Source organism: Corvus moneduloides, chromosome 13 (assembly GCF_009650955.1).
Source record: "Corvus moneduloides isolate bCorMon1 chromosome 13, bCorMon1.pri, whole genome shotgun sequence".
NCBI classification, from domain to species: domain Eukaryota; kingdom Metazoa; phylum Chordata; class Aves; order Passeriformes; family Corvidae; genus Corvus; species Corvus moneduloides.
Window position 1 is genome coordinate 18,767,329 of NC_045488.1, and position 12,641 is coordinate 18,779,969.

At 49.1% G+C, this 12,641-nt stretch overlaps 1 protein-coding gene across 6 annotated transcripts in view; it reads right to left on the bottom strand.

Moving 5' to 3' along the window:
• PPCDC (phosphopantothenoylcysteine decarboxylase) overlaps positions 1 to 12,641 on the bottom strand; it is a 29,541-nt gene that overhangs the window by 15,891 nt on the left and 1,009 nt on the right. For 5 of the 6 annotated variants that reach the window (XR_004242762.1, XM_032122662.1, XM_032122658.1 and 2 more), the window contains exons 2-5: positions 11,390 to 11,554; positions 6,551 to 6,646; positions 3,504 to 3,632; positions 1,566 to 1,734 (exon numbers count right to left, since the gene is read on the bottom strand). Coding sequence is in view for 5 of the 6 variants with exons in the window: in XM_032122662.1 (XP_031978553.1) it covers positions 1,566 to 1,734; positions 3,504 to 3,632; positions 6,551 to 6,646; positions 11,390 to 11,542 (547 nt within the window). In the remaining variant the exon portion in view is untranslated. The remainder of the gene's footprint in view (positions 1 to 1,565; positions 1,735 to 3,503; positions 3,633 to 6,550; positions 6,647 to 11,389; positions 11,555 to 12,641) is intronic. The other variant, XM_032122663.1, reaches the window with a different exon arrangement.

A 12,641-nucleotide genomic window follows, 5' to 3' on the forward strand; every position in this document is an offset into this window, starting at 1 on the left:
TGGGGGCAGTGAGGACGTGGTGCATTTCAGGTGAGACCCAACCACATGGGGTGAGGAAGAGAAACCTCCTAGAGCAAAACAAACCACAATGTCAACAGACAAAACTGGTGCAAACTGAATCTCTCCTGCACCAGATGTGTGAGCTTTGCTACTTGCTGCTTGTGTGGAAACCAGGGAAACCCCTGCGTGGATGGAAGCCAAAATGAGCGTGGAAGAGGCTGTGGGGTGAAAGGCCTGAGAAAAGGGGAAGGGGTGAAAAGAAGTCAGTTGTAGAGACTAGTTTGGGTCTTCAGAGAGATGGAATCCATCAGTGCCCTGCCATAATCTCCCTACAAGCTGCCAGGAAAGTCCTGGTGTTTGCCATCAGGAAGATCTTCTTGTGAGTTGACTCACAAGCACAAGTGGAGTCCAGTCAGATGTGGCTACTCCTGCCATCCCTCCATCCCTCTCCTCCAAGCTCTGTCAAGAGTTTGCTCTCACAGATGAGACAGCTGAGCTGGATATGAAGAAATTTGATGTAATCATGTCTAAAATCCCAGCGGAGGGTTAATCATCCAGGATATTTCAACTGATGTCTGAGTTACTCAACTACACTTACCTAATTGTAAATATTTCTTAGTTTTCAGTTCCGAAAGTACAAATCTCTAGAGGCATTGCACCTACCTAAGGATTCCAAAACGAAGCCAGGCCTAGAATTTAACCACGAGGGACATTTTAACATCCTGTCTTTGTTACAGACTGTTTATTGGACTGACAAGGTGGTAAACATCCTGCTGGAATTGGGGTTGTTACACAGAAGTAGGAGCATAGAACTGTGCAGGTAGGAGCTGCTGTGGCTGGAACCGGGGGACATTTTACAGAGATTTGCCCAATAAAATTTTAATAAAAAAGCAAATCCATTCATCCAAATGGTTTGTATCAAAACCCTTCCCAAAAGTCAAAATACCTCAATTTAAAGCAGCTACTAAAACTTCAATGAGACCATTATTTCTTAGCGCTGCAAGCCAAATGTATTGAATCTGAACTTCCTCCACACCCCTCTTTCACTTTGCAGAACCCTGGTGTCAAAACCCCACATCAAAACTTGTTTGGGAAACTAAAAAGTAACCCAGGCAACAACAACAACAAATGTTCGATGTGTGTTCAGCTACACCCTCAGCCACATCTGCAAAGGGCTTTTCTCACTGTCTGCTCTCAGGGACAAGATTTAATCCCAGTGATGGATCTGAGGAACTGAGGCACAATGAAAACAGCCCCCAGTCCCAGCAGAGGGCAAAGTCAGGACACCCAAATCCCAGGCTGGTAACGCTCACCACAGAACCTTCCTTCTCTTTGATCTCCTCTCTTCGTGAACATTTCTGTTCAGTATCAGGCTCATCTGAAAGCTCTTAAAACTACTTAAAAACTAATGAAGAGGGATAACACAGGGCAAAGCTTCAGCTTGTTTGTACAAACTGTGGCAGTTCGACATCTCCATGGCCACGCAGCAAAAGGCAGCACATCCCTCCAGCACGAGGGCAGCAGTGGGGCAGGGAAAGGGGCAGGAGCCACAGGAAAGGACTGACCTTCATCTCCACACACGAGTTTCTTCACCACACAGGGGATCTCCGTGTAGCCAAAGCCCTTCAGCTGCTCCACGTGCCGAGCTGTGATGGGATGCTCCCACATGGCCGTGTTCATGGCCGGGCAGAAGAGCAGGGGTTTGCTCAGGTCCCACGCACGGATGACACAAGTCTGCGGGAGAAGCCAAGAAAGGGCCTGGATTCCCTCATTCCTTCCCATCCCCCTGCTGCACAGAAGCACCTTTCCAGCCTGCTGTCATTCTGTCAGCGCAGCTGGGCTAACCCATGGGCTGAGACTAACTTGTATCACGTTCCAGCCAAGCTCGTCCCTGACAGGCAGGAAAGACAAGGGAGGCTACACAGAGGATAAATCCCACCCTGCTCCAGCCAGCAGCCCAGGCTGGAGCAAACCAAGCTGGAACAGGATGTGTACAGACTGTGTGGGAGACAGAGAAGCTGAGAGGTGGCCACAGACCTTATCATCAGCTACAAAGAAACCCCCGGGGCAACACTGCAGATAAGCCAGCTGCAAAGCTAAACACTGACAGCTGGCAGTGAGTCCTTCTGACATGATATGCCAACTGGATCCACAACTCCCCACAAGGGAAGCAGTGCTGCTTCCAGGATACAAGCAGAGGAGAACACGAGCACATCTGGGCTGCTGCAGGAGATGCTGGCACGTTACAAACCATCTGGCAGCTCCTGTGTGCTACAGGGAATCAAATCTGACTCCTCAGCACTGCCAGATAACCCAGGATCACCTCATCCCCTTGGAAAGATAAATGCTGGTTGCTCCTAGTGCCACGTCCATCAGATTCCCCAGGCCTAGCAGCATTTCAGTCCAACAAAGCAGCTTCCAAGGGAGCAGCTCAGATCACGGAGTCCTTACAGGAACCCCGCCCACCCTTTTTTATACCCTGTGACTTGAACCCTTCCCAGCACAAGGAAATCTGATGGAATCTGTTCTGAACTGCCAACCAGCACCTCCGGTACTCACTTTCCTTTCCTGGAGCTGTCTCTTCCCTTCACAAGGCTCTCAAAGACTGGCAGGAGTATATGAAGCCACACATCCCTGACATCCTTCCTGAGCTCTTCCCTCTGCTAAACCAGCACGCCCACAAGGGACCCAGAAGGACAAGACATTGCTTGTCCTTCCCTCTTTCTGTAGCTCTTTCTGGTTACTCTCAGATCCCCAGTGATCTGTTCTGGGTGGATTTTGTTCATTTATATATGCTTCTTACGCAAAAGGCTATAGGTCATGCAGATCTGCAGCTTCCTGAGATCTTTTGTGTGGTTAATGCCTGGCCACAAAACATTCAGCCCCACTGAAGGTCCCCAGCACCCAACAAAGAAGCACACTCCCTTTTAATACACTTTCTGATTAGCCTGAAGAGCCTCAAGAGCACTTTAAATATCAAAAAACAAGCCTGAACAAGCCAAATCCTCTGTAGCTGAGACTGGGAGGTAAGTGGGAATGAGCATGTTTGAAAGTCTGTGCTATGTTAGGTGAGGGAGGTGGTGAAGTAGCGGGAAGTAAACAGTTTTATCTGATCTCACAGGTGTCTTTCCAGATTGCATTGAAAAAATGTAGAGGAACTCAAAAGTGAGTGAGTGTTTGTTTGTGTGTATGAGTGACAGAGAGAGGATGGAGGCAGAAAGAAATACCACCCTCCAGAAAAAGCAGGGAAGACACAAAGCAGGGACTGGGAAATAAGACGAGAGACTGACAGAGCTGAGGAGTGGGAAGGGATGTAGGTCAGGGAAGGAAAGAGAAGGAGCAGGGGAGCCGTGCTGGAGAAGAGAGAGATGAGCAGATGGAGGGGGAGCAGAACATGCAAATGTCACTGTTCGTGATGCTGCAGAAGCACCAAGATCCCAGGAAGGCAAGGTCAGGCAGTCCTGAGGGGTGGGAGCAGTGGCAGGCAGAGCCCAGGTACTCACCAGCAGGTTGTCACAGATGCCATTGGCGACCTTTGCCAGCGTGTTGGCGTCCAGAGGTGCCACCACCATGAGGTCAGCCCAGCGCCGGAGCTCGATGTGCAGGACGGGGTCCGAGCGGCCCTTCCACAGCTGCGGGGGAGAGAAGATGGGGAGCACCAAACCCTCACACACCTCATCAACCCCACCTCAGAAAACACAGCTCCTGTGCTCATGGAGCACAGTTAAGGGATGGTAGCGTATCAGCGGATGGTGGGATCCTTTTCCCACAATTCACACTTCTGACTACCACAGGTTTCAACTCACAGCAAAGAGCTGTCCCCATCCACAGCATCCCTTAGCTTTGGAATTATTCCTAAGAGCTCCATCCCACAGCCAGCTGAAGCCAGGCAGGCCCAAAACAGGGGTATGTTTCCTGGGGAACCCAGGTGATTTATAAGCTTCACATTGAAGTGAAGCTGCCCACTGGCTTCTCATGAGGTACAGACCCCTAACTTAACAAGTCACTTTTAATCACCATGCACAACCCTACTCACACATACAGCAGCAAAGGAAACCCTCCTAAGTACTGCAGGGAACAGTGTCCTGTTGGCTTTCTCTGAGATGGATGAGGTTTATCCAATTTGGCGCTTCCCTCCTCTCTTGGAATCACAGAACAGTCTGGGTTGGGAGGGACCTTAAAGGTCATCTTGTTCCACCCCCTACCATGGGCAGGGGCATCTTCCACTGTCCCGGAGTGCTCCAAGCCCAGTCCAACCTGGCCTGAACACTTCCAGGGATGGGGCAGCCACAGCTTCTCCTTGACATACTCCTGAGTGAATATTTCTGTTTTCACTAAAGCCCTGAATTGCTCAAGAGAACGTACTGGGAGCGTACTGGGAAAGAGTCCTGAGAAGCAGCAAGCAGCACCAGGCGCTAATTCCCCAGAGGACACCCAACCACAGGCCAGCATGGGGTGCATCAGGGCCACAAAGTGCTCCTTCTCTGAGTCACGGGAAGCCACAACAAAAAGGCAGCATCCGAAAAGCTGGGGCTTCCTGAACACCTTTCCCACCTCCTCCACTCACTTCTATTCTTTCTTGTAGTTTTATTGTCAGAGTGAAGTATCTCTCAAAGAGATGCTGAGCACGTGTCATGATCCACTAATACAAGCGAGGGTCGTGATGGTTCATTTATTGATCTCAGAGTGCAAAAGGACACAAGGGATTTCAGTCTTAATCAGAACAGTGCACCTTTATTAAGTGCCCACAACACGGTAATGCGATAGAGGAGAGAGAGAGAGAGAAAGAAAACAAAGTAAAAGGGTAGAGAGGAAGAAAGGGGGGAAATAGCTACCAATGGATGAGAAAGTCCTCGTGGGTCTCCTGCCAATAGATTCGCCTTCTTTCCGTGGGGAGATCTCCTCTCGGTTAATTTAGAAAGTCCCTTTATAGTTCTCTTTAGAAGCGAGGGGCAACTGGCCAAGAGGTGGGGGAAATCTACAGCCGTTGTTATGGGGCCTGTTGCTTTGGGAAAAAAGGTACAGGACAGGTGGGACAGGACAGGTGGGACAGGACAGGTGGGACAGGACAGGTCATTCCTTTCCGCTTCAGCGCAGTCCTTCCCGCCTGGGCAGCAAGAACGGCACAGTCCACTGTGACCTGCACTAATTTCCTCAGGAATGTGTACCAGTTCCCAGCGGGCACACCCGCAGGCAACACTTGGCAGACATCCCACCTCAGCCAGGCCAGGACTCCTGTGCTCAGCCTCTGTCCTTGGTGATGATCGTGAGGCAGATGAGGGATCTTCAGACCGTCTCTTACAGCAGGCTGTCACAGTGAGCCCAGAGGAGGCCATCAAGTTGATCAGAGGGATGGAGCACCTACCTCCCCTACGAGGAAAGGCTGAGAGAACTGGCATTGTTCAGCCTGGAGAAGAGAAGGCTTTGGGATGAACTAACTGTGTCCTTCCAGTGCCTGAAGGAGCCAGCATGATGGAGGGAGGCTATTTACAAGGGCCTGGACAAGAGGAAATGGCTTCCAGCTCACAAAGGGCAGGGTTAGATGGGATATGGGAAGAAATCGTTCCCTTGTGAGGCTGGGGAGGCCCTGGCACAGGCTGCCTAGAGAAGCTGTGGCTATCCCATTCCTGGAAGTGTCCAAGGCCAGGTTGGAGCAACCTGGAACAGTGGAAGGTGTCCCCACCCATGGCAGGGGGGTGGAACTGGATGAGCTTTAAAGTCCCTTCCGACCCAAACCATTCTCTGATTATTTCCCACCACAAGGGCCCCGTGCCTGCTCTCCAGTGTGCCAGCAGATCTCAAAGCCTGACCTGCACCTCTTCTATCACCCCACTGAGGGCTCCTCAGAAGTAACTCCCCGAGGCTGCAGCATCCTGGGATCCAGCAGACATCCACCAATCCCTGAGACCGGCCAGAAAGTTTCCTGGCCGTTACCACTGGCATGTTTCTGTCCACTTAAAAGCAATGCTCACATATGAGGGCATTGGCAGGAGTAGGGGTAAGGAAAGATCACCTTGTGCTTGGATCAGTACAGCAAAGCAGGGATGAAATGTATGGAAAAACAAATCTTGATCCTTATACAATGAATCTCTTCATACTCAAGGACTCTCAAAGTGTGTCAGTAAAACTGCAGTCAGGAGAAAAAGCCATTTCACAGGGTGCAGAGATGTTCACAGCCCTGACAGCAGAGCTAAGGAGAACGAAGCTGCTGCCTCCGTGACAAGAATGACTCATGACAAGCACCAAACACGCTCACCATGGCTCTGCAGTGGCTGTCTTGACATTTCCTGACACTCCCCTCAGAGCAGCTGAGCCCAGGGTGGAGACAGTCCACTGCTACCCTCCCCGCCTGCTGCAGGACAAAATCCTGCAATGCATCAGGGCAGCCTCTCTCTTCCTCCTCATTTACAGCACGTTCTTCAAAAGCCACATTCCAAACATACATTACTAGACCAAGGAGTGAGTCTTGGCCCAGGTTTAAAAAGGAACTAAGTGTAGTTTCTTGCAAGAAAACCTAAGAAGGATGCTTCTATTGGCAAGAACAACTCACCTGCCACTCCTCTTCATCACAATAGAGGGTCACAGGAATCTCCTGGGCATTGTAGAAATGTTTTGCTCTCTCAGTAGTGACCACCTTCACCTCAAGCTAAGCAGAAAGAAAAAGACCAATGCTTAGACTTGAGGACAATTTGTAAAGTTTTGTGGCTTCTCAGAAAGCCTCCCCTCACAGCTGAAAGGCCAGGCCACCACAGACATCCACAGGAGCCACAAGCTCATTTCATGTCAACCTAAAGCAGGCAGGTCCTCACCGGAACCTCTGTGTAGGTATGTTCATAGCACAGGGTTTCTGTGCAGCAAAGCAGTGGCTTCCACAAAGAGAGACTGGGTGAACACATGAGAGTTCTCTCAGAAACTCAGATAAACCTGCAAAGCAACTGGAACCTTCATTTATTGGTTCCTACTGGGGAAAGCCTATCCCATCCCTCAGGTGTTTGTCTGACACACACTTACAAAAGGTGCTAAGGTGAACCTCCCACTTCCCCCTGCAGAAATCTTCACAAGTGGAAAAGGGGGCTTTTCCCCATTTTCCACGTGTCCTGCAGCTCTGATAAGTATTGCCAACAGCTCCTGCCACATGCAGTGAACCAGAGGTGTCCTGCACGTACCATGATCAGCCAGTGTCCAAGCGGCTCTGCATGCCCTGACTGCCCGTGCAGGACATGGAACGGCATTTCCAGCCGCAATTCCTCCCAAGGATGTTCCTTAAACCAGTCAACAGGCAGGCCAACACATGGATGGAGCACTCTCCACTGGTAATGAGGAAGATGAACCTCAGGCTGCTGCTTACAGTGAAAAATACCCCTTTTCCATGGGTCACAGAACCCACTGCAGGGTTCTCTTGATCCAACAGTGAGATGGAGAGAAACCAGCCCTACCAGCAGCTCCTTCCTGCTGGAAAACTGTGCCTTGAGGCAGAAAACTGATGAGGCACTCGGTGTGTGCACTCCTTGCTACAACCAACTGCTGGAAACCTCCAAGCTCCAAGAAGTTCTCTGCACAGCAGCAGTGATGTGACAGAGCGCGTTAACCCAGCTCCCAACACCACTTATTCCACTGGGAATGGGGCAGTGTTGGCTCCTTGCATCCTATGTGACTAGAATAACAGTTGGGAGCAGTGGAAAATCCCAGCCTTTGCATATTGCGGCCATTGGTAATTTTCCCCATCTTCTGAAGGAAAAGTGATAGGATATTAAGGCTGCACATAACATGGTTTTGGTACTGTTTTTGCCTCTTCTAAACGTCTGCTCTTCTCAAAGCACCCCTGACTTGGAATCACAGGTGTTTGCAGTGTTTTTGAGTGTGAAGATCGCACTCACAGGCATTAACTAACTGTACTATTTCCATGCTAACCTCACCCCACAGGAAGCTGCTCGAGCCAAGCAGCGACACCCACAAAGGCGCTATCGCTGCTCCATGGGCCTCGGGCGAGGTGTTAACCTCAGTCTGCGAGAGAATTTATTTATCTAGGGGGTTTAAAGGGCACTGTGCAGTTTGAAGGAGGATGTCTGCTCTCTGAAATGGTACCATTAAAAAAATATTTATTTCTTCTAAGCATAAGCCCAAGACTAGGGAAGAGCTCTGGCTATCAAGCACCGCGTCCAACCATTCCAGGCCAGAACATTCCAGAGGGATGTTCAAAGAGTCTGAATGCTGGTGGCTGAAATCCCACCACCCCCTAGGAAATGAGTAAAATATTCTCCCTAGTGAAGGCTTTCTGCTGGGGTGGACTCCTGGTTCCCTCGTTCTCAGCAAGTCCATCAAGTTCCTCCAGCTGTGCTGGAAAGAGGTCAGTGTTCTCAAGATCACTTTAGCCTACATAGTTTATTCTTTCTATTTACCTGGCACACCCTCTGTTTGCCTGTGGATATCTTAAACAGCAAAGGCAGTCTGGCCACACTCAAACTCCCTCACTGGAGACAGTTTAGATTAGTTAGAGGTCTTCGTGGCTTAAGCCAAATCTCCAAAACAAACTTTACCACAAAACTGCTCTCCTGTGTTCAGGCAACACTGCTGGTCTCTGATAGAGGCTTCTCCTGGCACAGCCCTTTCTGCTCGGGGTAAGGAGGTGCACGGGGTTATTTTTTAACGGCTTTCTCAGTGTTGATAGCAAAATCTTTCCAGCCAGCCTGAGCACAAGAGCACGAGCAGCTCCTCTGTTAAATGGCACCTACAAGCTCAGGCAGAGGCTGCCTGGCAGGTGCACAGTGAAGTGACAATCTGTGATTTAAACCTGAAGTACATCCTGGAGCTTCAAGAACAAAACATTTTACCCACAGAAAAGTTTGTTCTTGCCTCTCTTTATCATAGGATCACAGACTGGTTTGGATTGGAAAGGAAATTAAAGGTGTTCCAGCTCCACCCCCTGCCATGGGCAGGGACATCTTCCACTATCCCAGCTTGCTCCAAGCTCAGTGTCCAGCCTGGCCTTGGACACTGCCAGGGATCCAGGGGCAGCCACAGCTGCTCTGGGCACCCTGTGCCAGGGCCTCACCACCTTCCCAGGGAACAATTCCTGCCCAATATCCCATCTATCCCTGACCTCTGGCAGTGGGAAGCCATTCCCTCCTGTCCTGTCACTCCAGGCCCTTGTCCAAAGTCCCTCTCCAGCTCTCTTTTAGCCCCTTCAGGCACAGGAAGAGGCTCTAAGGTCTCCCCAAAGCCTACTACCAGCCAATATCCCCCCAATACAATTTTTGTCATTGTGTTCCTGCCCAGCCACTGAAAAACTCTGGGAATCAGGTGTGTGAGATGAGACACTGCTGTCTCCCCCCACACCAGGTACAAGGGCAATAACCTGCTGCCATCTGAATTTCCATCTGTGAACATGAGTCAAGAAAAAGGCAGTGAGCTGTAGTCACATCCACTGGCACCCTCGAGGAGGTGTTAAAGGTTAATGAGCAGCAAAATCACTCTGCCAAGTCTTTCACCGCAGACCATTTCAGGCATAACATCAATTTAAACTAACCACTCTGGTTGCAAGCCTGTGACCACATCTCCTCTGGTATCAAACCCTTGTCTCTGCTCCTACCCTGCCTCCTTTGTAAAGTTCTGCTCCAGCAGTAAAGAAATTGATGCAACAGCCTTGTGCAGGACTCAACAAACTCCATGGGAAAGTTACACTGACTCAGCAGCCCTTGAAATCACAGCAGAAATGAGTAAATAACTTTGATTAATAAATTGTTATAAACTCCTGGATGCCTCACTTGTCGCTGTTGGGGCGGTCACGACACACACGGACAGTGCCTCCTTCAAGGGCCAAAAAGCCATCTGTTAAACAAAGCAGCCTCTTTTATGCACTTTTTGTATGTTATCATTGGTGTTACAGATTCACTGGCTGCTGAACTACTACAATAGACTCACTGGCTATTACTAACTACAGCATGCTACCATTGGCTACCTATAGCATAAGAATTCAAGCACTCAGAAAAATAACAGGTGCAGATATGTTGCTGTTTTCTCCTTCTACTGTTTAACTTTCTTGCTTCTGTTGATACTACATTCTCATGGGTAAAAACTAATTGCTTTTCTTCTCACGGGCTTTTCTCACAGTCCTTCTCTAGCCAAAGTAACAGGCCTGAGCCATGATTTTACAAAGGCAACAAGGCCTTCATTTTATAAGGTTTTACTTAAATGCCACATCACTTTTGCTTTTTCTGCCCTCAAACCAGCGGCCACACAGTCTGCACTGGATGTCACAGACCTCTGGGCCTGCACAGTGTGTTTGAGTCCAGCTGTCTGCAGCTTTTAATTATGAAACAAACACTCAGAGGGAAGCAAAGGTTTTGACTCACGTTCCTACCATGGGTCATCTGCATTCTGCCTGTCACCTGCACAGAAGGGCATTCCAAGCTCCAGGAGCAAAGGAAAATGAGCAACAGCCAAGCTAATCTGAGAGGGAGAGGCTTAGAAGATCCCTATCTCTGGCTCTGGGCTGGTCACCCCAGTCCTTGGTGTCATTTTTCTTTGTCCTTCTTACTTCAGGCTGGGACCTTTGACCTCACTAACTGCATCAGGTCCAGTCATAAATTAAGTGAGGCCTCACATCGCCACACACGCCTCACCTCCAGTACCCTTTCCAGCTTGGATATCAACATCGACCACACAGATCAGCACCTCCTCTGCCTCCACTCAGTGCATCCACAAGGTAAAGCCTCCCAAGTCATCCCAAAGGATATTCAAGAAGCAATCTAATCAATAAATCTGCAGATTTAAGTGCACCCTCTCGCCCCCATCACTCTTTTATTTCACGGCTCCAAAATATTTCCTCCATGTCTAAAAACCTACAAGTTTGCTATGTTTAACTTTATTCTACAGCAGGAAAGAGCACATTTCCCTCCCTGATCAGTCACCAGTGGCCTCTGCTGGGCACCTCTGTTACTCCAGACAACAAACAGTAAAAATATACTACACAGACACATATAGCAGCTTGTGTTTTCTATTTCTGGTTCTCCAAGGTCCATTTTTCCTTTCTGGATCACACAGCTGCGTTTACATTTGGGAAATCCACATCCCACCCATGGACAACTGCAACATCCCGGAGATTTCAAGTTTCAGAAGTATCACCTCTGTCTGCAACACCACACCTGCTAACTTGACTGACAAGGACGAACTCCAGAAAAAAAAACACCCAAAGCAAAGACCTTTTCAAGTATGAAATGATAGGGGAAAAATAAAAGAATTTTTAAAAACAGGTGGAATCCTCCTCACAGAAATTTTCAAACTAAAAGGCCCCAAGGAGGAACTTGTCATTTCAGCAGAAGCCACATGATCTCTCCTCAAAACCAGGGTAACTCCAACTTCACAAAGCTCCACCAACAGCTTCACTCACCCCAGGGATTTTCAGCAACTCTGCGATGAGCAGGGGCAGCTTCAGGGCAGCCACGCTTCCAGTCACTCCCACCAGGACACGGAATTTTTTCTGTGGCACGGATGAGCTGCTTCCTGCAGGAATCCCCGGTTCTGGCAGGGAGATGGGCTCCATGCTCCAATCAAACTGTGCAGGCACAGGAGAACAAAGACACTGGACTAAGGCTGCCTCCAAGCACAGCAGGGCTCCAACCCCAACATATTGCCAAGGGCACGGATCTGAGCCTGGACTCTGCAGGACCCAGAAGCACCCAGAACACTCATCCCACAAAGATTTCGAGCACCAGCAGAACTTTAAGGTCATCGTAATGTTTAATTACATTTTTCTTTTGGGATACTGGCAAACAGACTCCTAAAACTTGAGCAGAGAGGCCAAAATGTGCCCTGGTAAAGTTTGTGCCCTCAAAATTAAGACTCTCACATTTTGAGCATGGTCCAGAATTTAGGACAGATAAATAAGCAAATCTGGGATAAAATTTTACACCAAGTTCTGTAAAGACAAACAGCCCCCTGTTGAGTTGATTTCCCTTTGCACTCTCTGGTGATTAATGCACAGAGATGTCTTAATAACTAAAAATGTTCCTTACTGTGTTCCTAAATATTTACAGCAGCACTAGAATTTAATCCCTAGCAGTTCGAATTCAAGTCTCCTGTTTCCACACTGATAAAAATCAGAAATCAATGTTTTGGTGAGGAAATCATTGGAATTTACACGAGTATCTCAAATATCATCAATTAATGACTAATTAGCAAAGAGTAAATTCAGTTCTTGAAAAATCATTGCATTCAGTAGAGTTTGTTCCGTTTTAGTGATGTCCTTGTTATTCAAACTAAGTTGCTTGGAATCACTTTGGGTGGAAAGAAGATGGACATGCTCAGGTTGCCCTGATTTTGGGGATCAGCTCAGAGGTTGGAGTGAGGGGGCTGGATAACCCAGAGAGAGGAATTTCACAGGATCACAGACTGGTTTGGGCTGGAAGGGAAACTAAAGCCCATCCAGTTCCGCCCCCTGCCATGGCAGGGACACCTTCCACTGCCCCAGGCTGCTCCAAGCCCCAGTGTCCAGCCTGGCCTTGGGCACTGCCAGGGATCCAGGGGCAGCCACAGCTGCTCTGGGCACCCTGTGCCAGGGCCTGCCCACCCTCACAGGGAAGGATTTCTTCCCAACATCCCATCTAACCCTCGAGTCACTCCAGGGATGATCCAACAGCAGG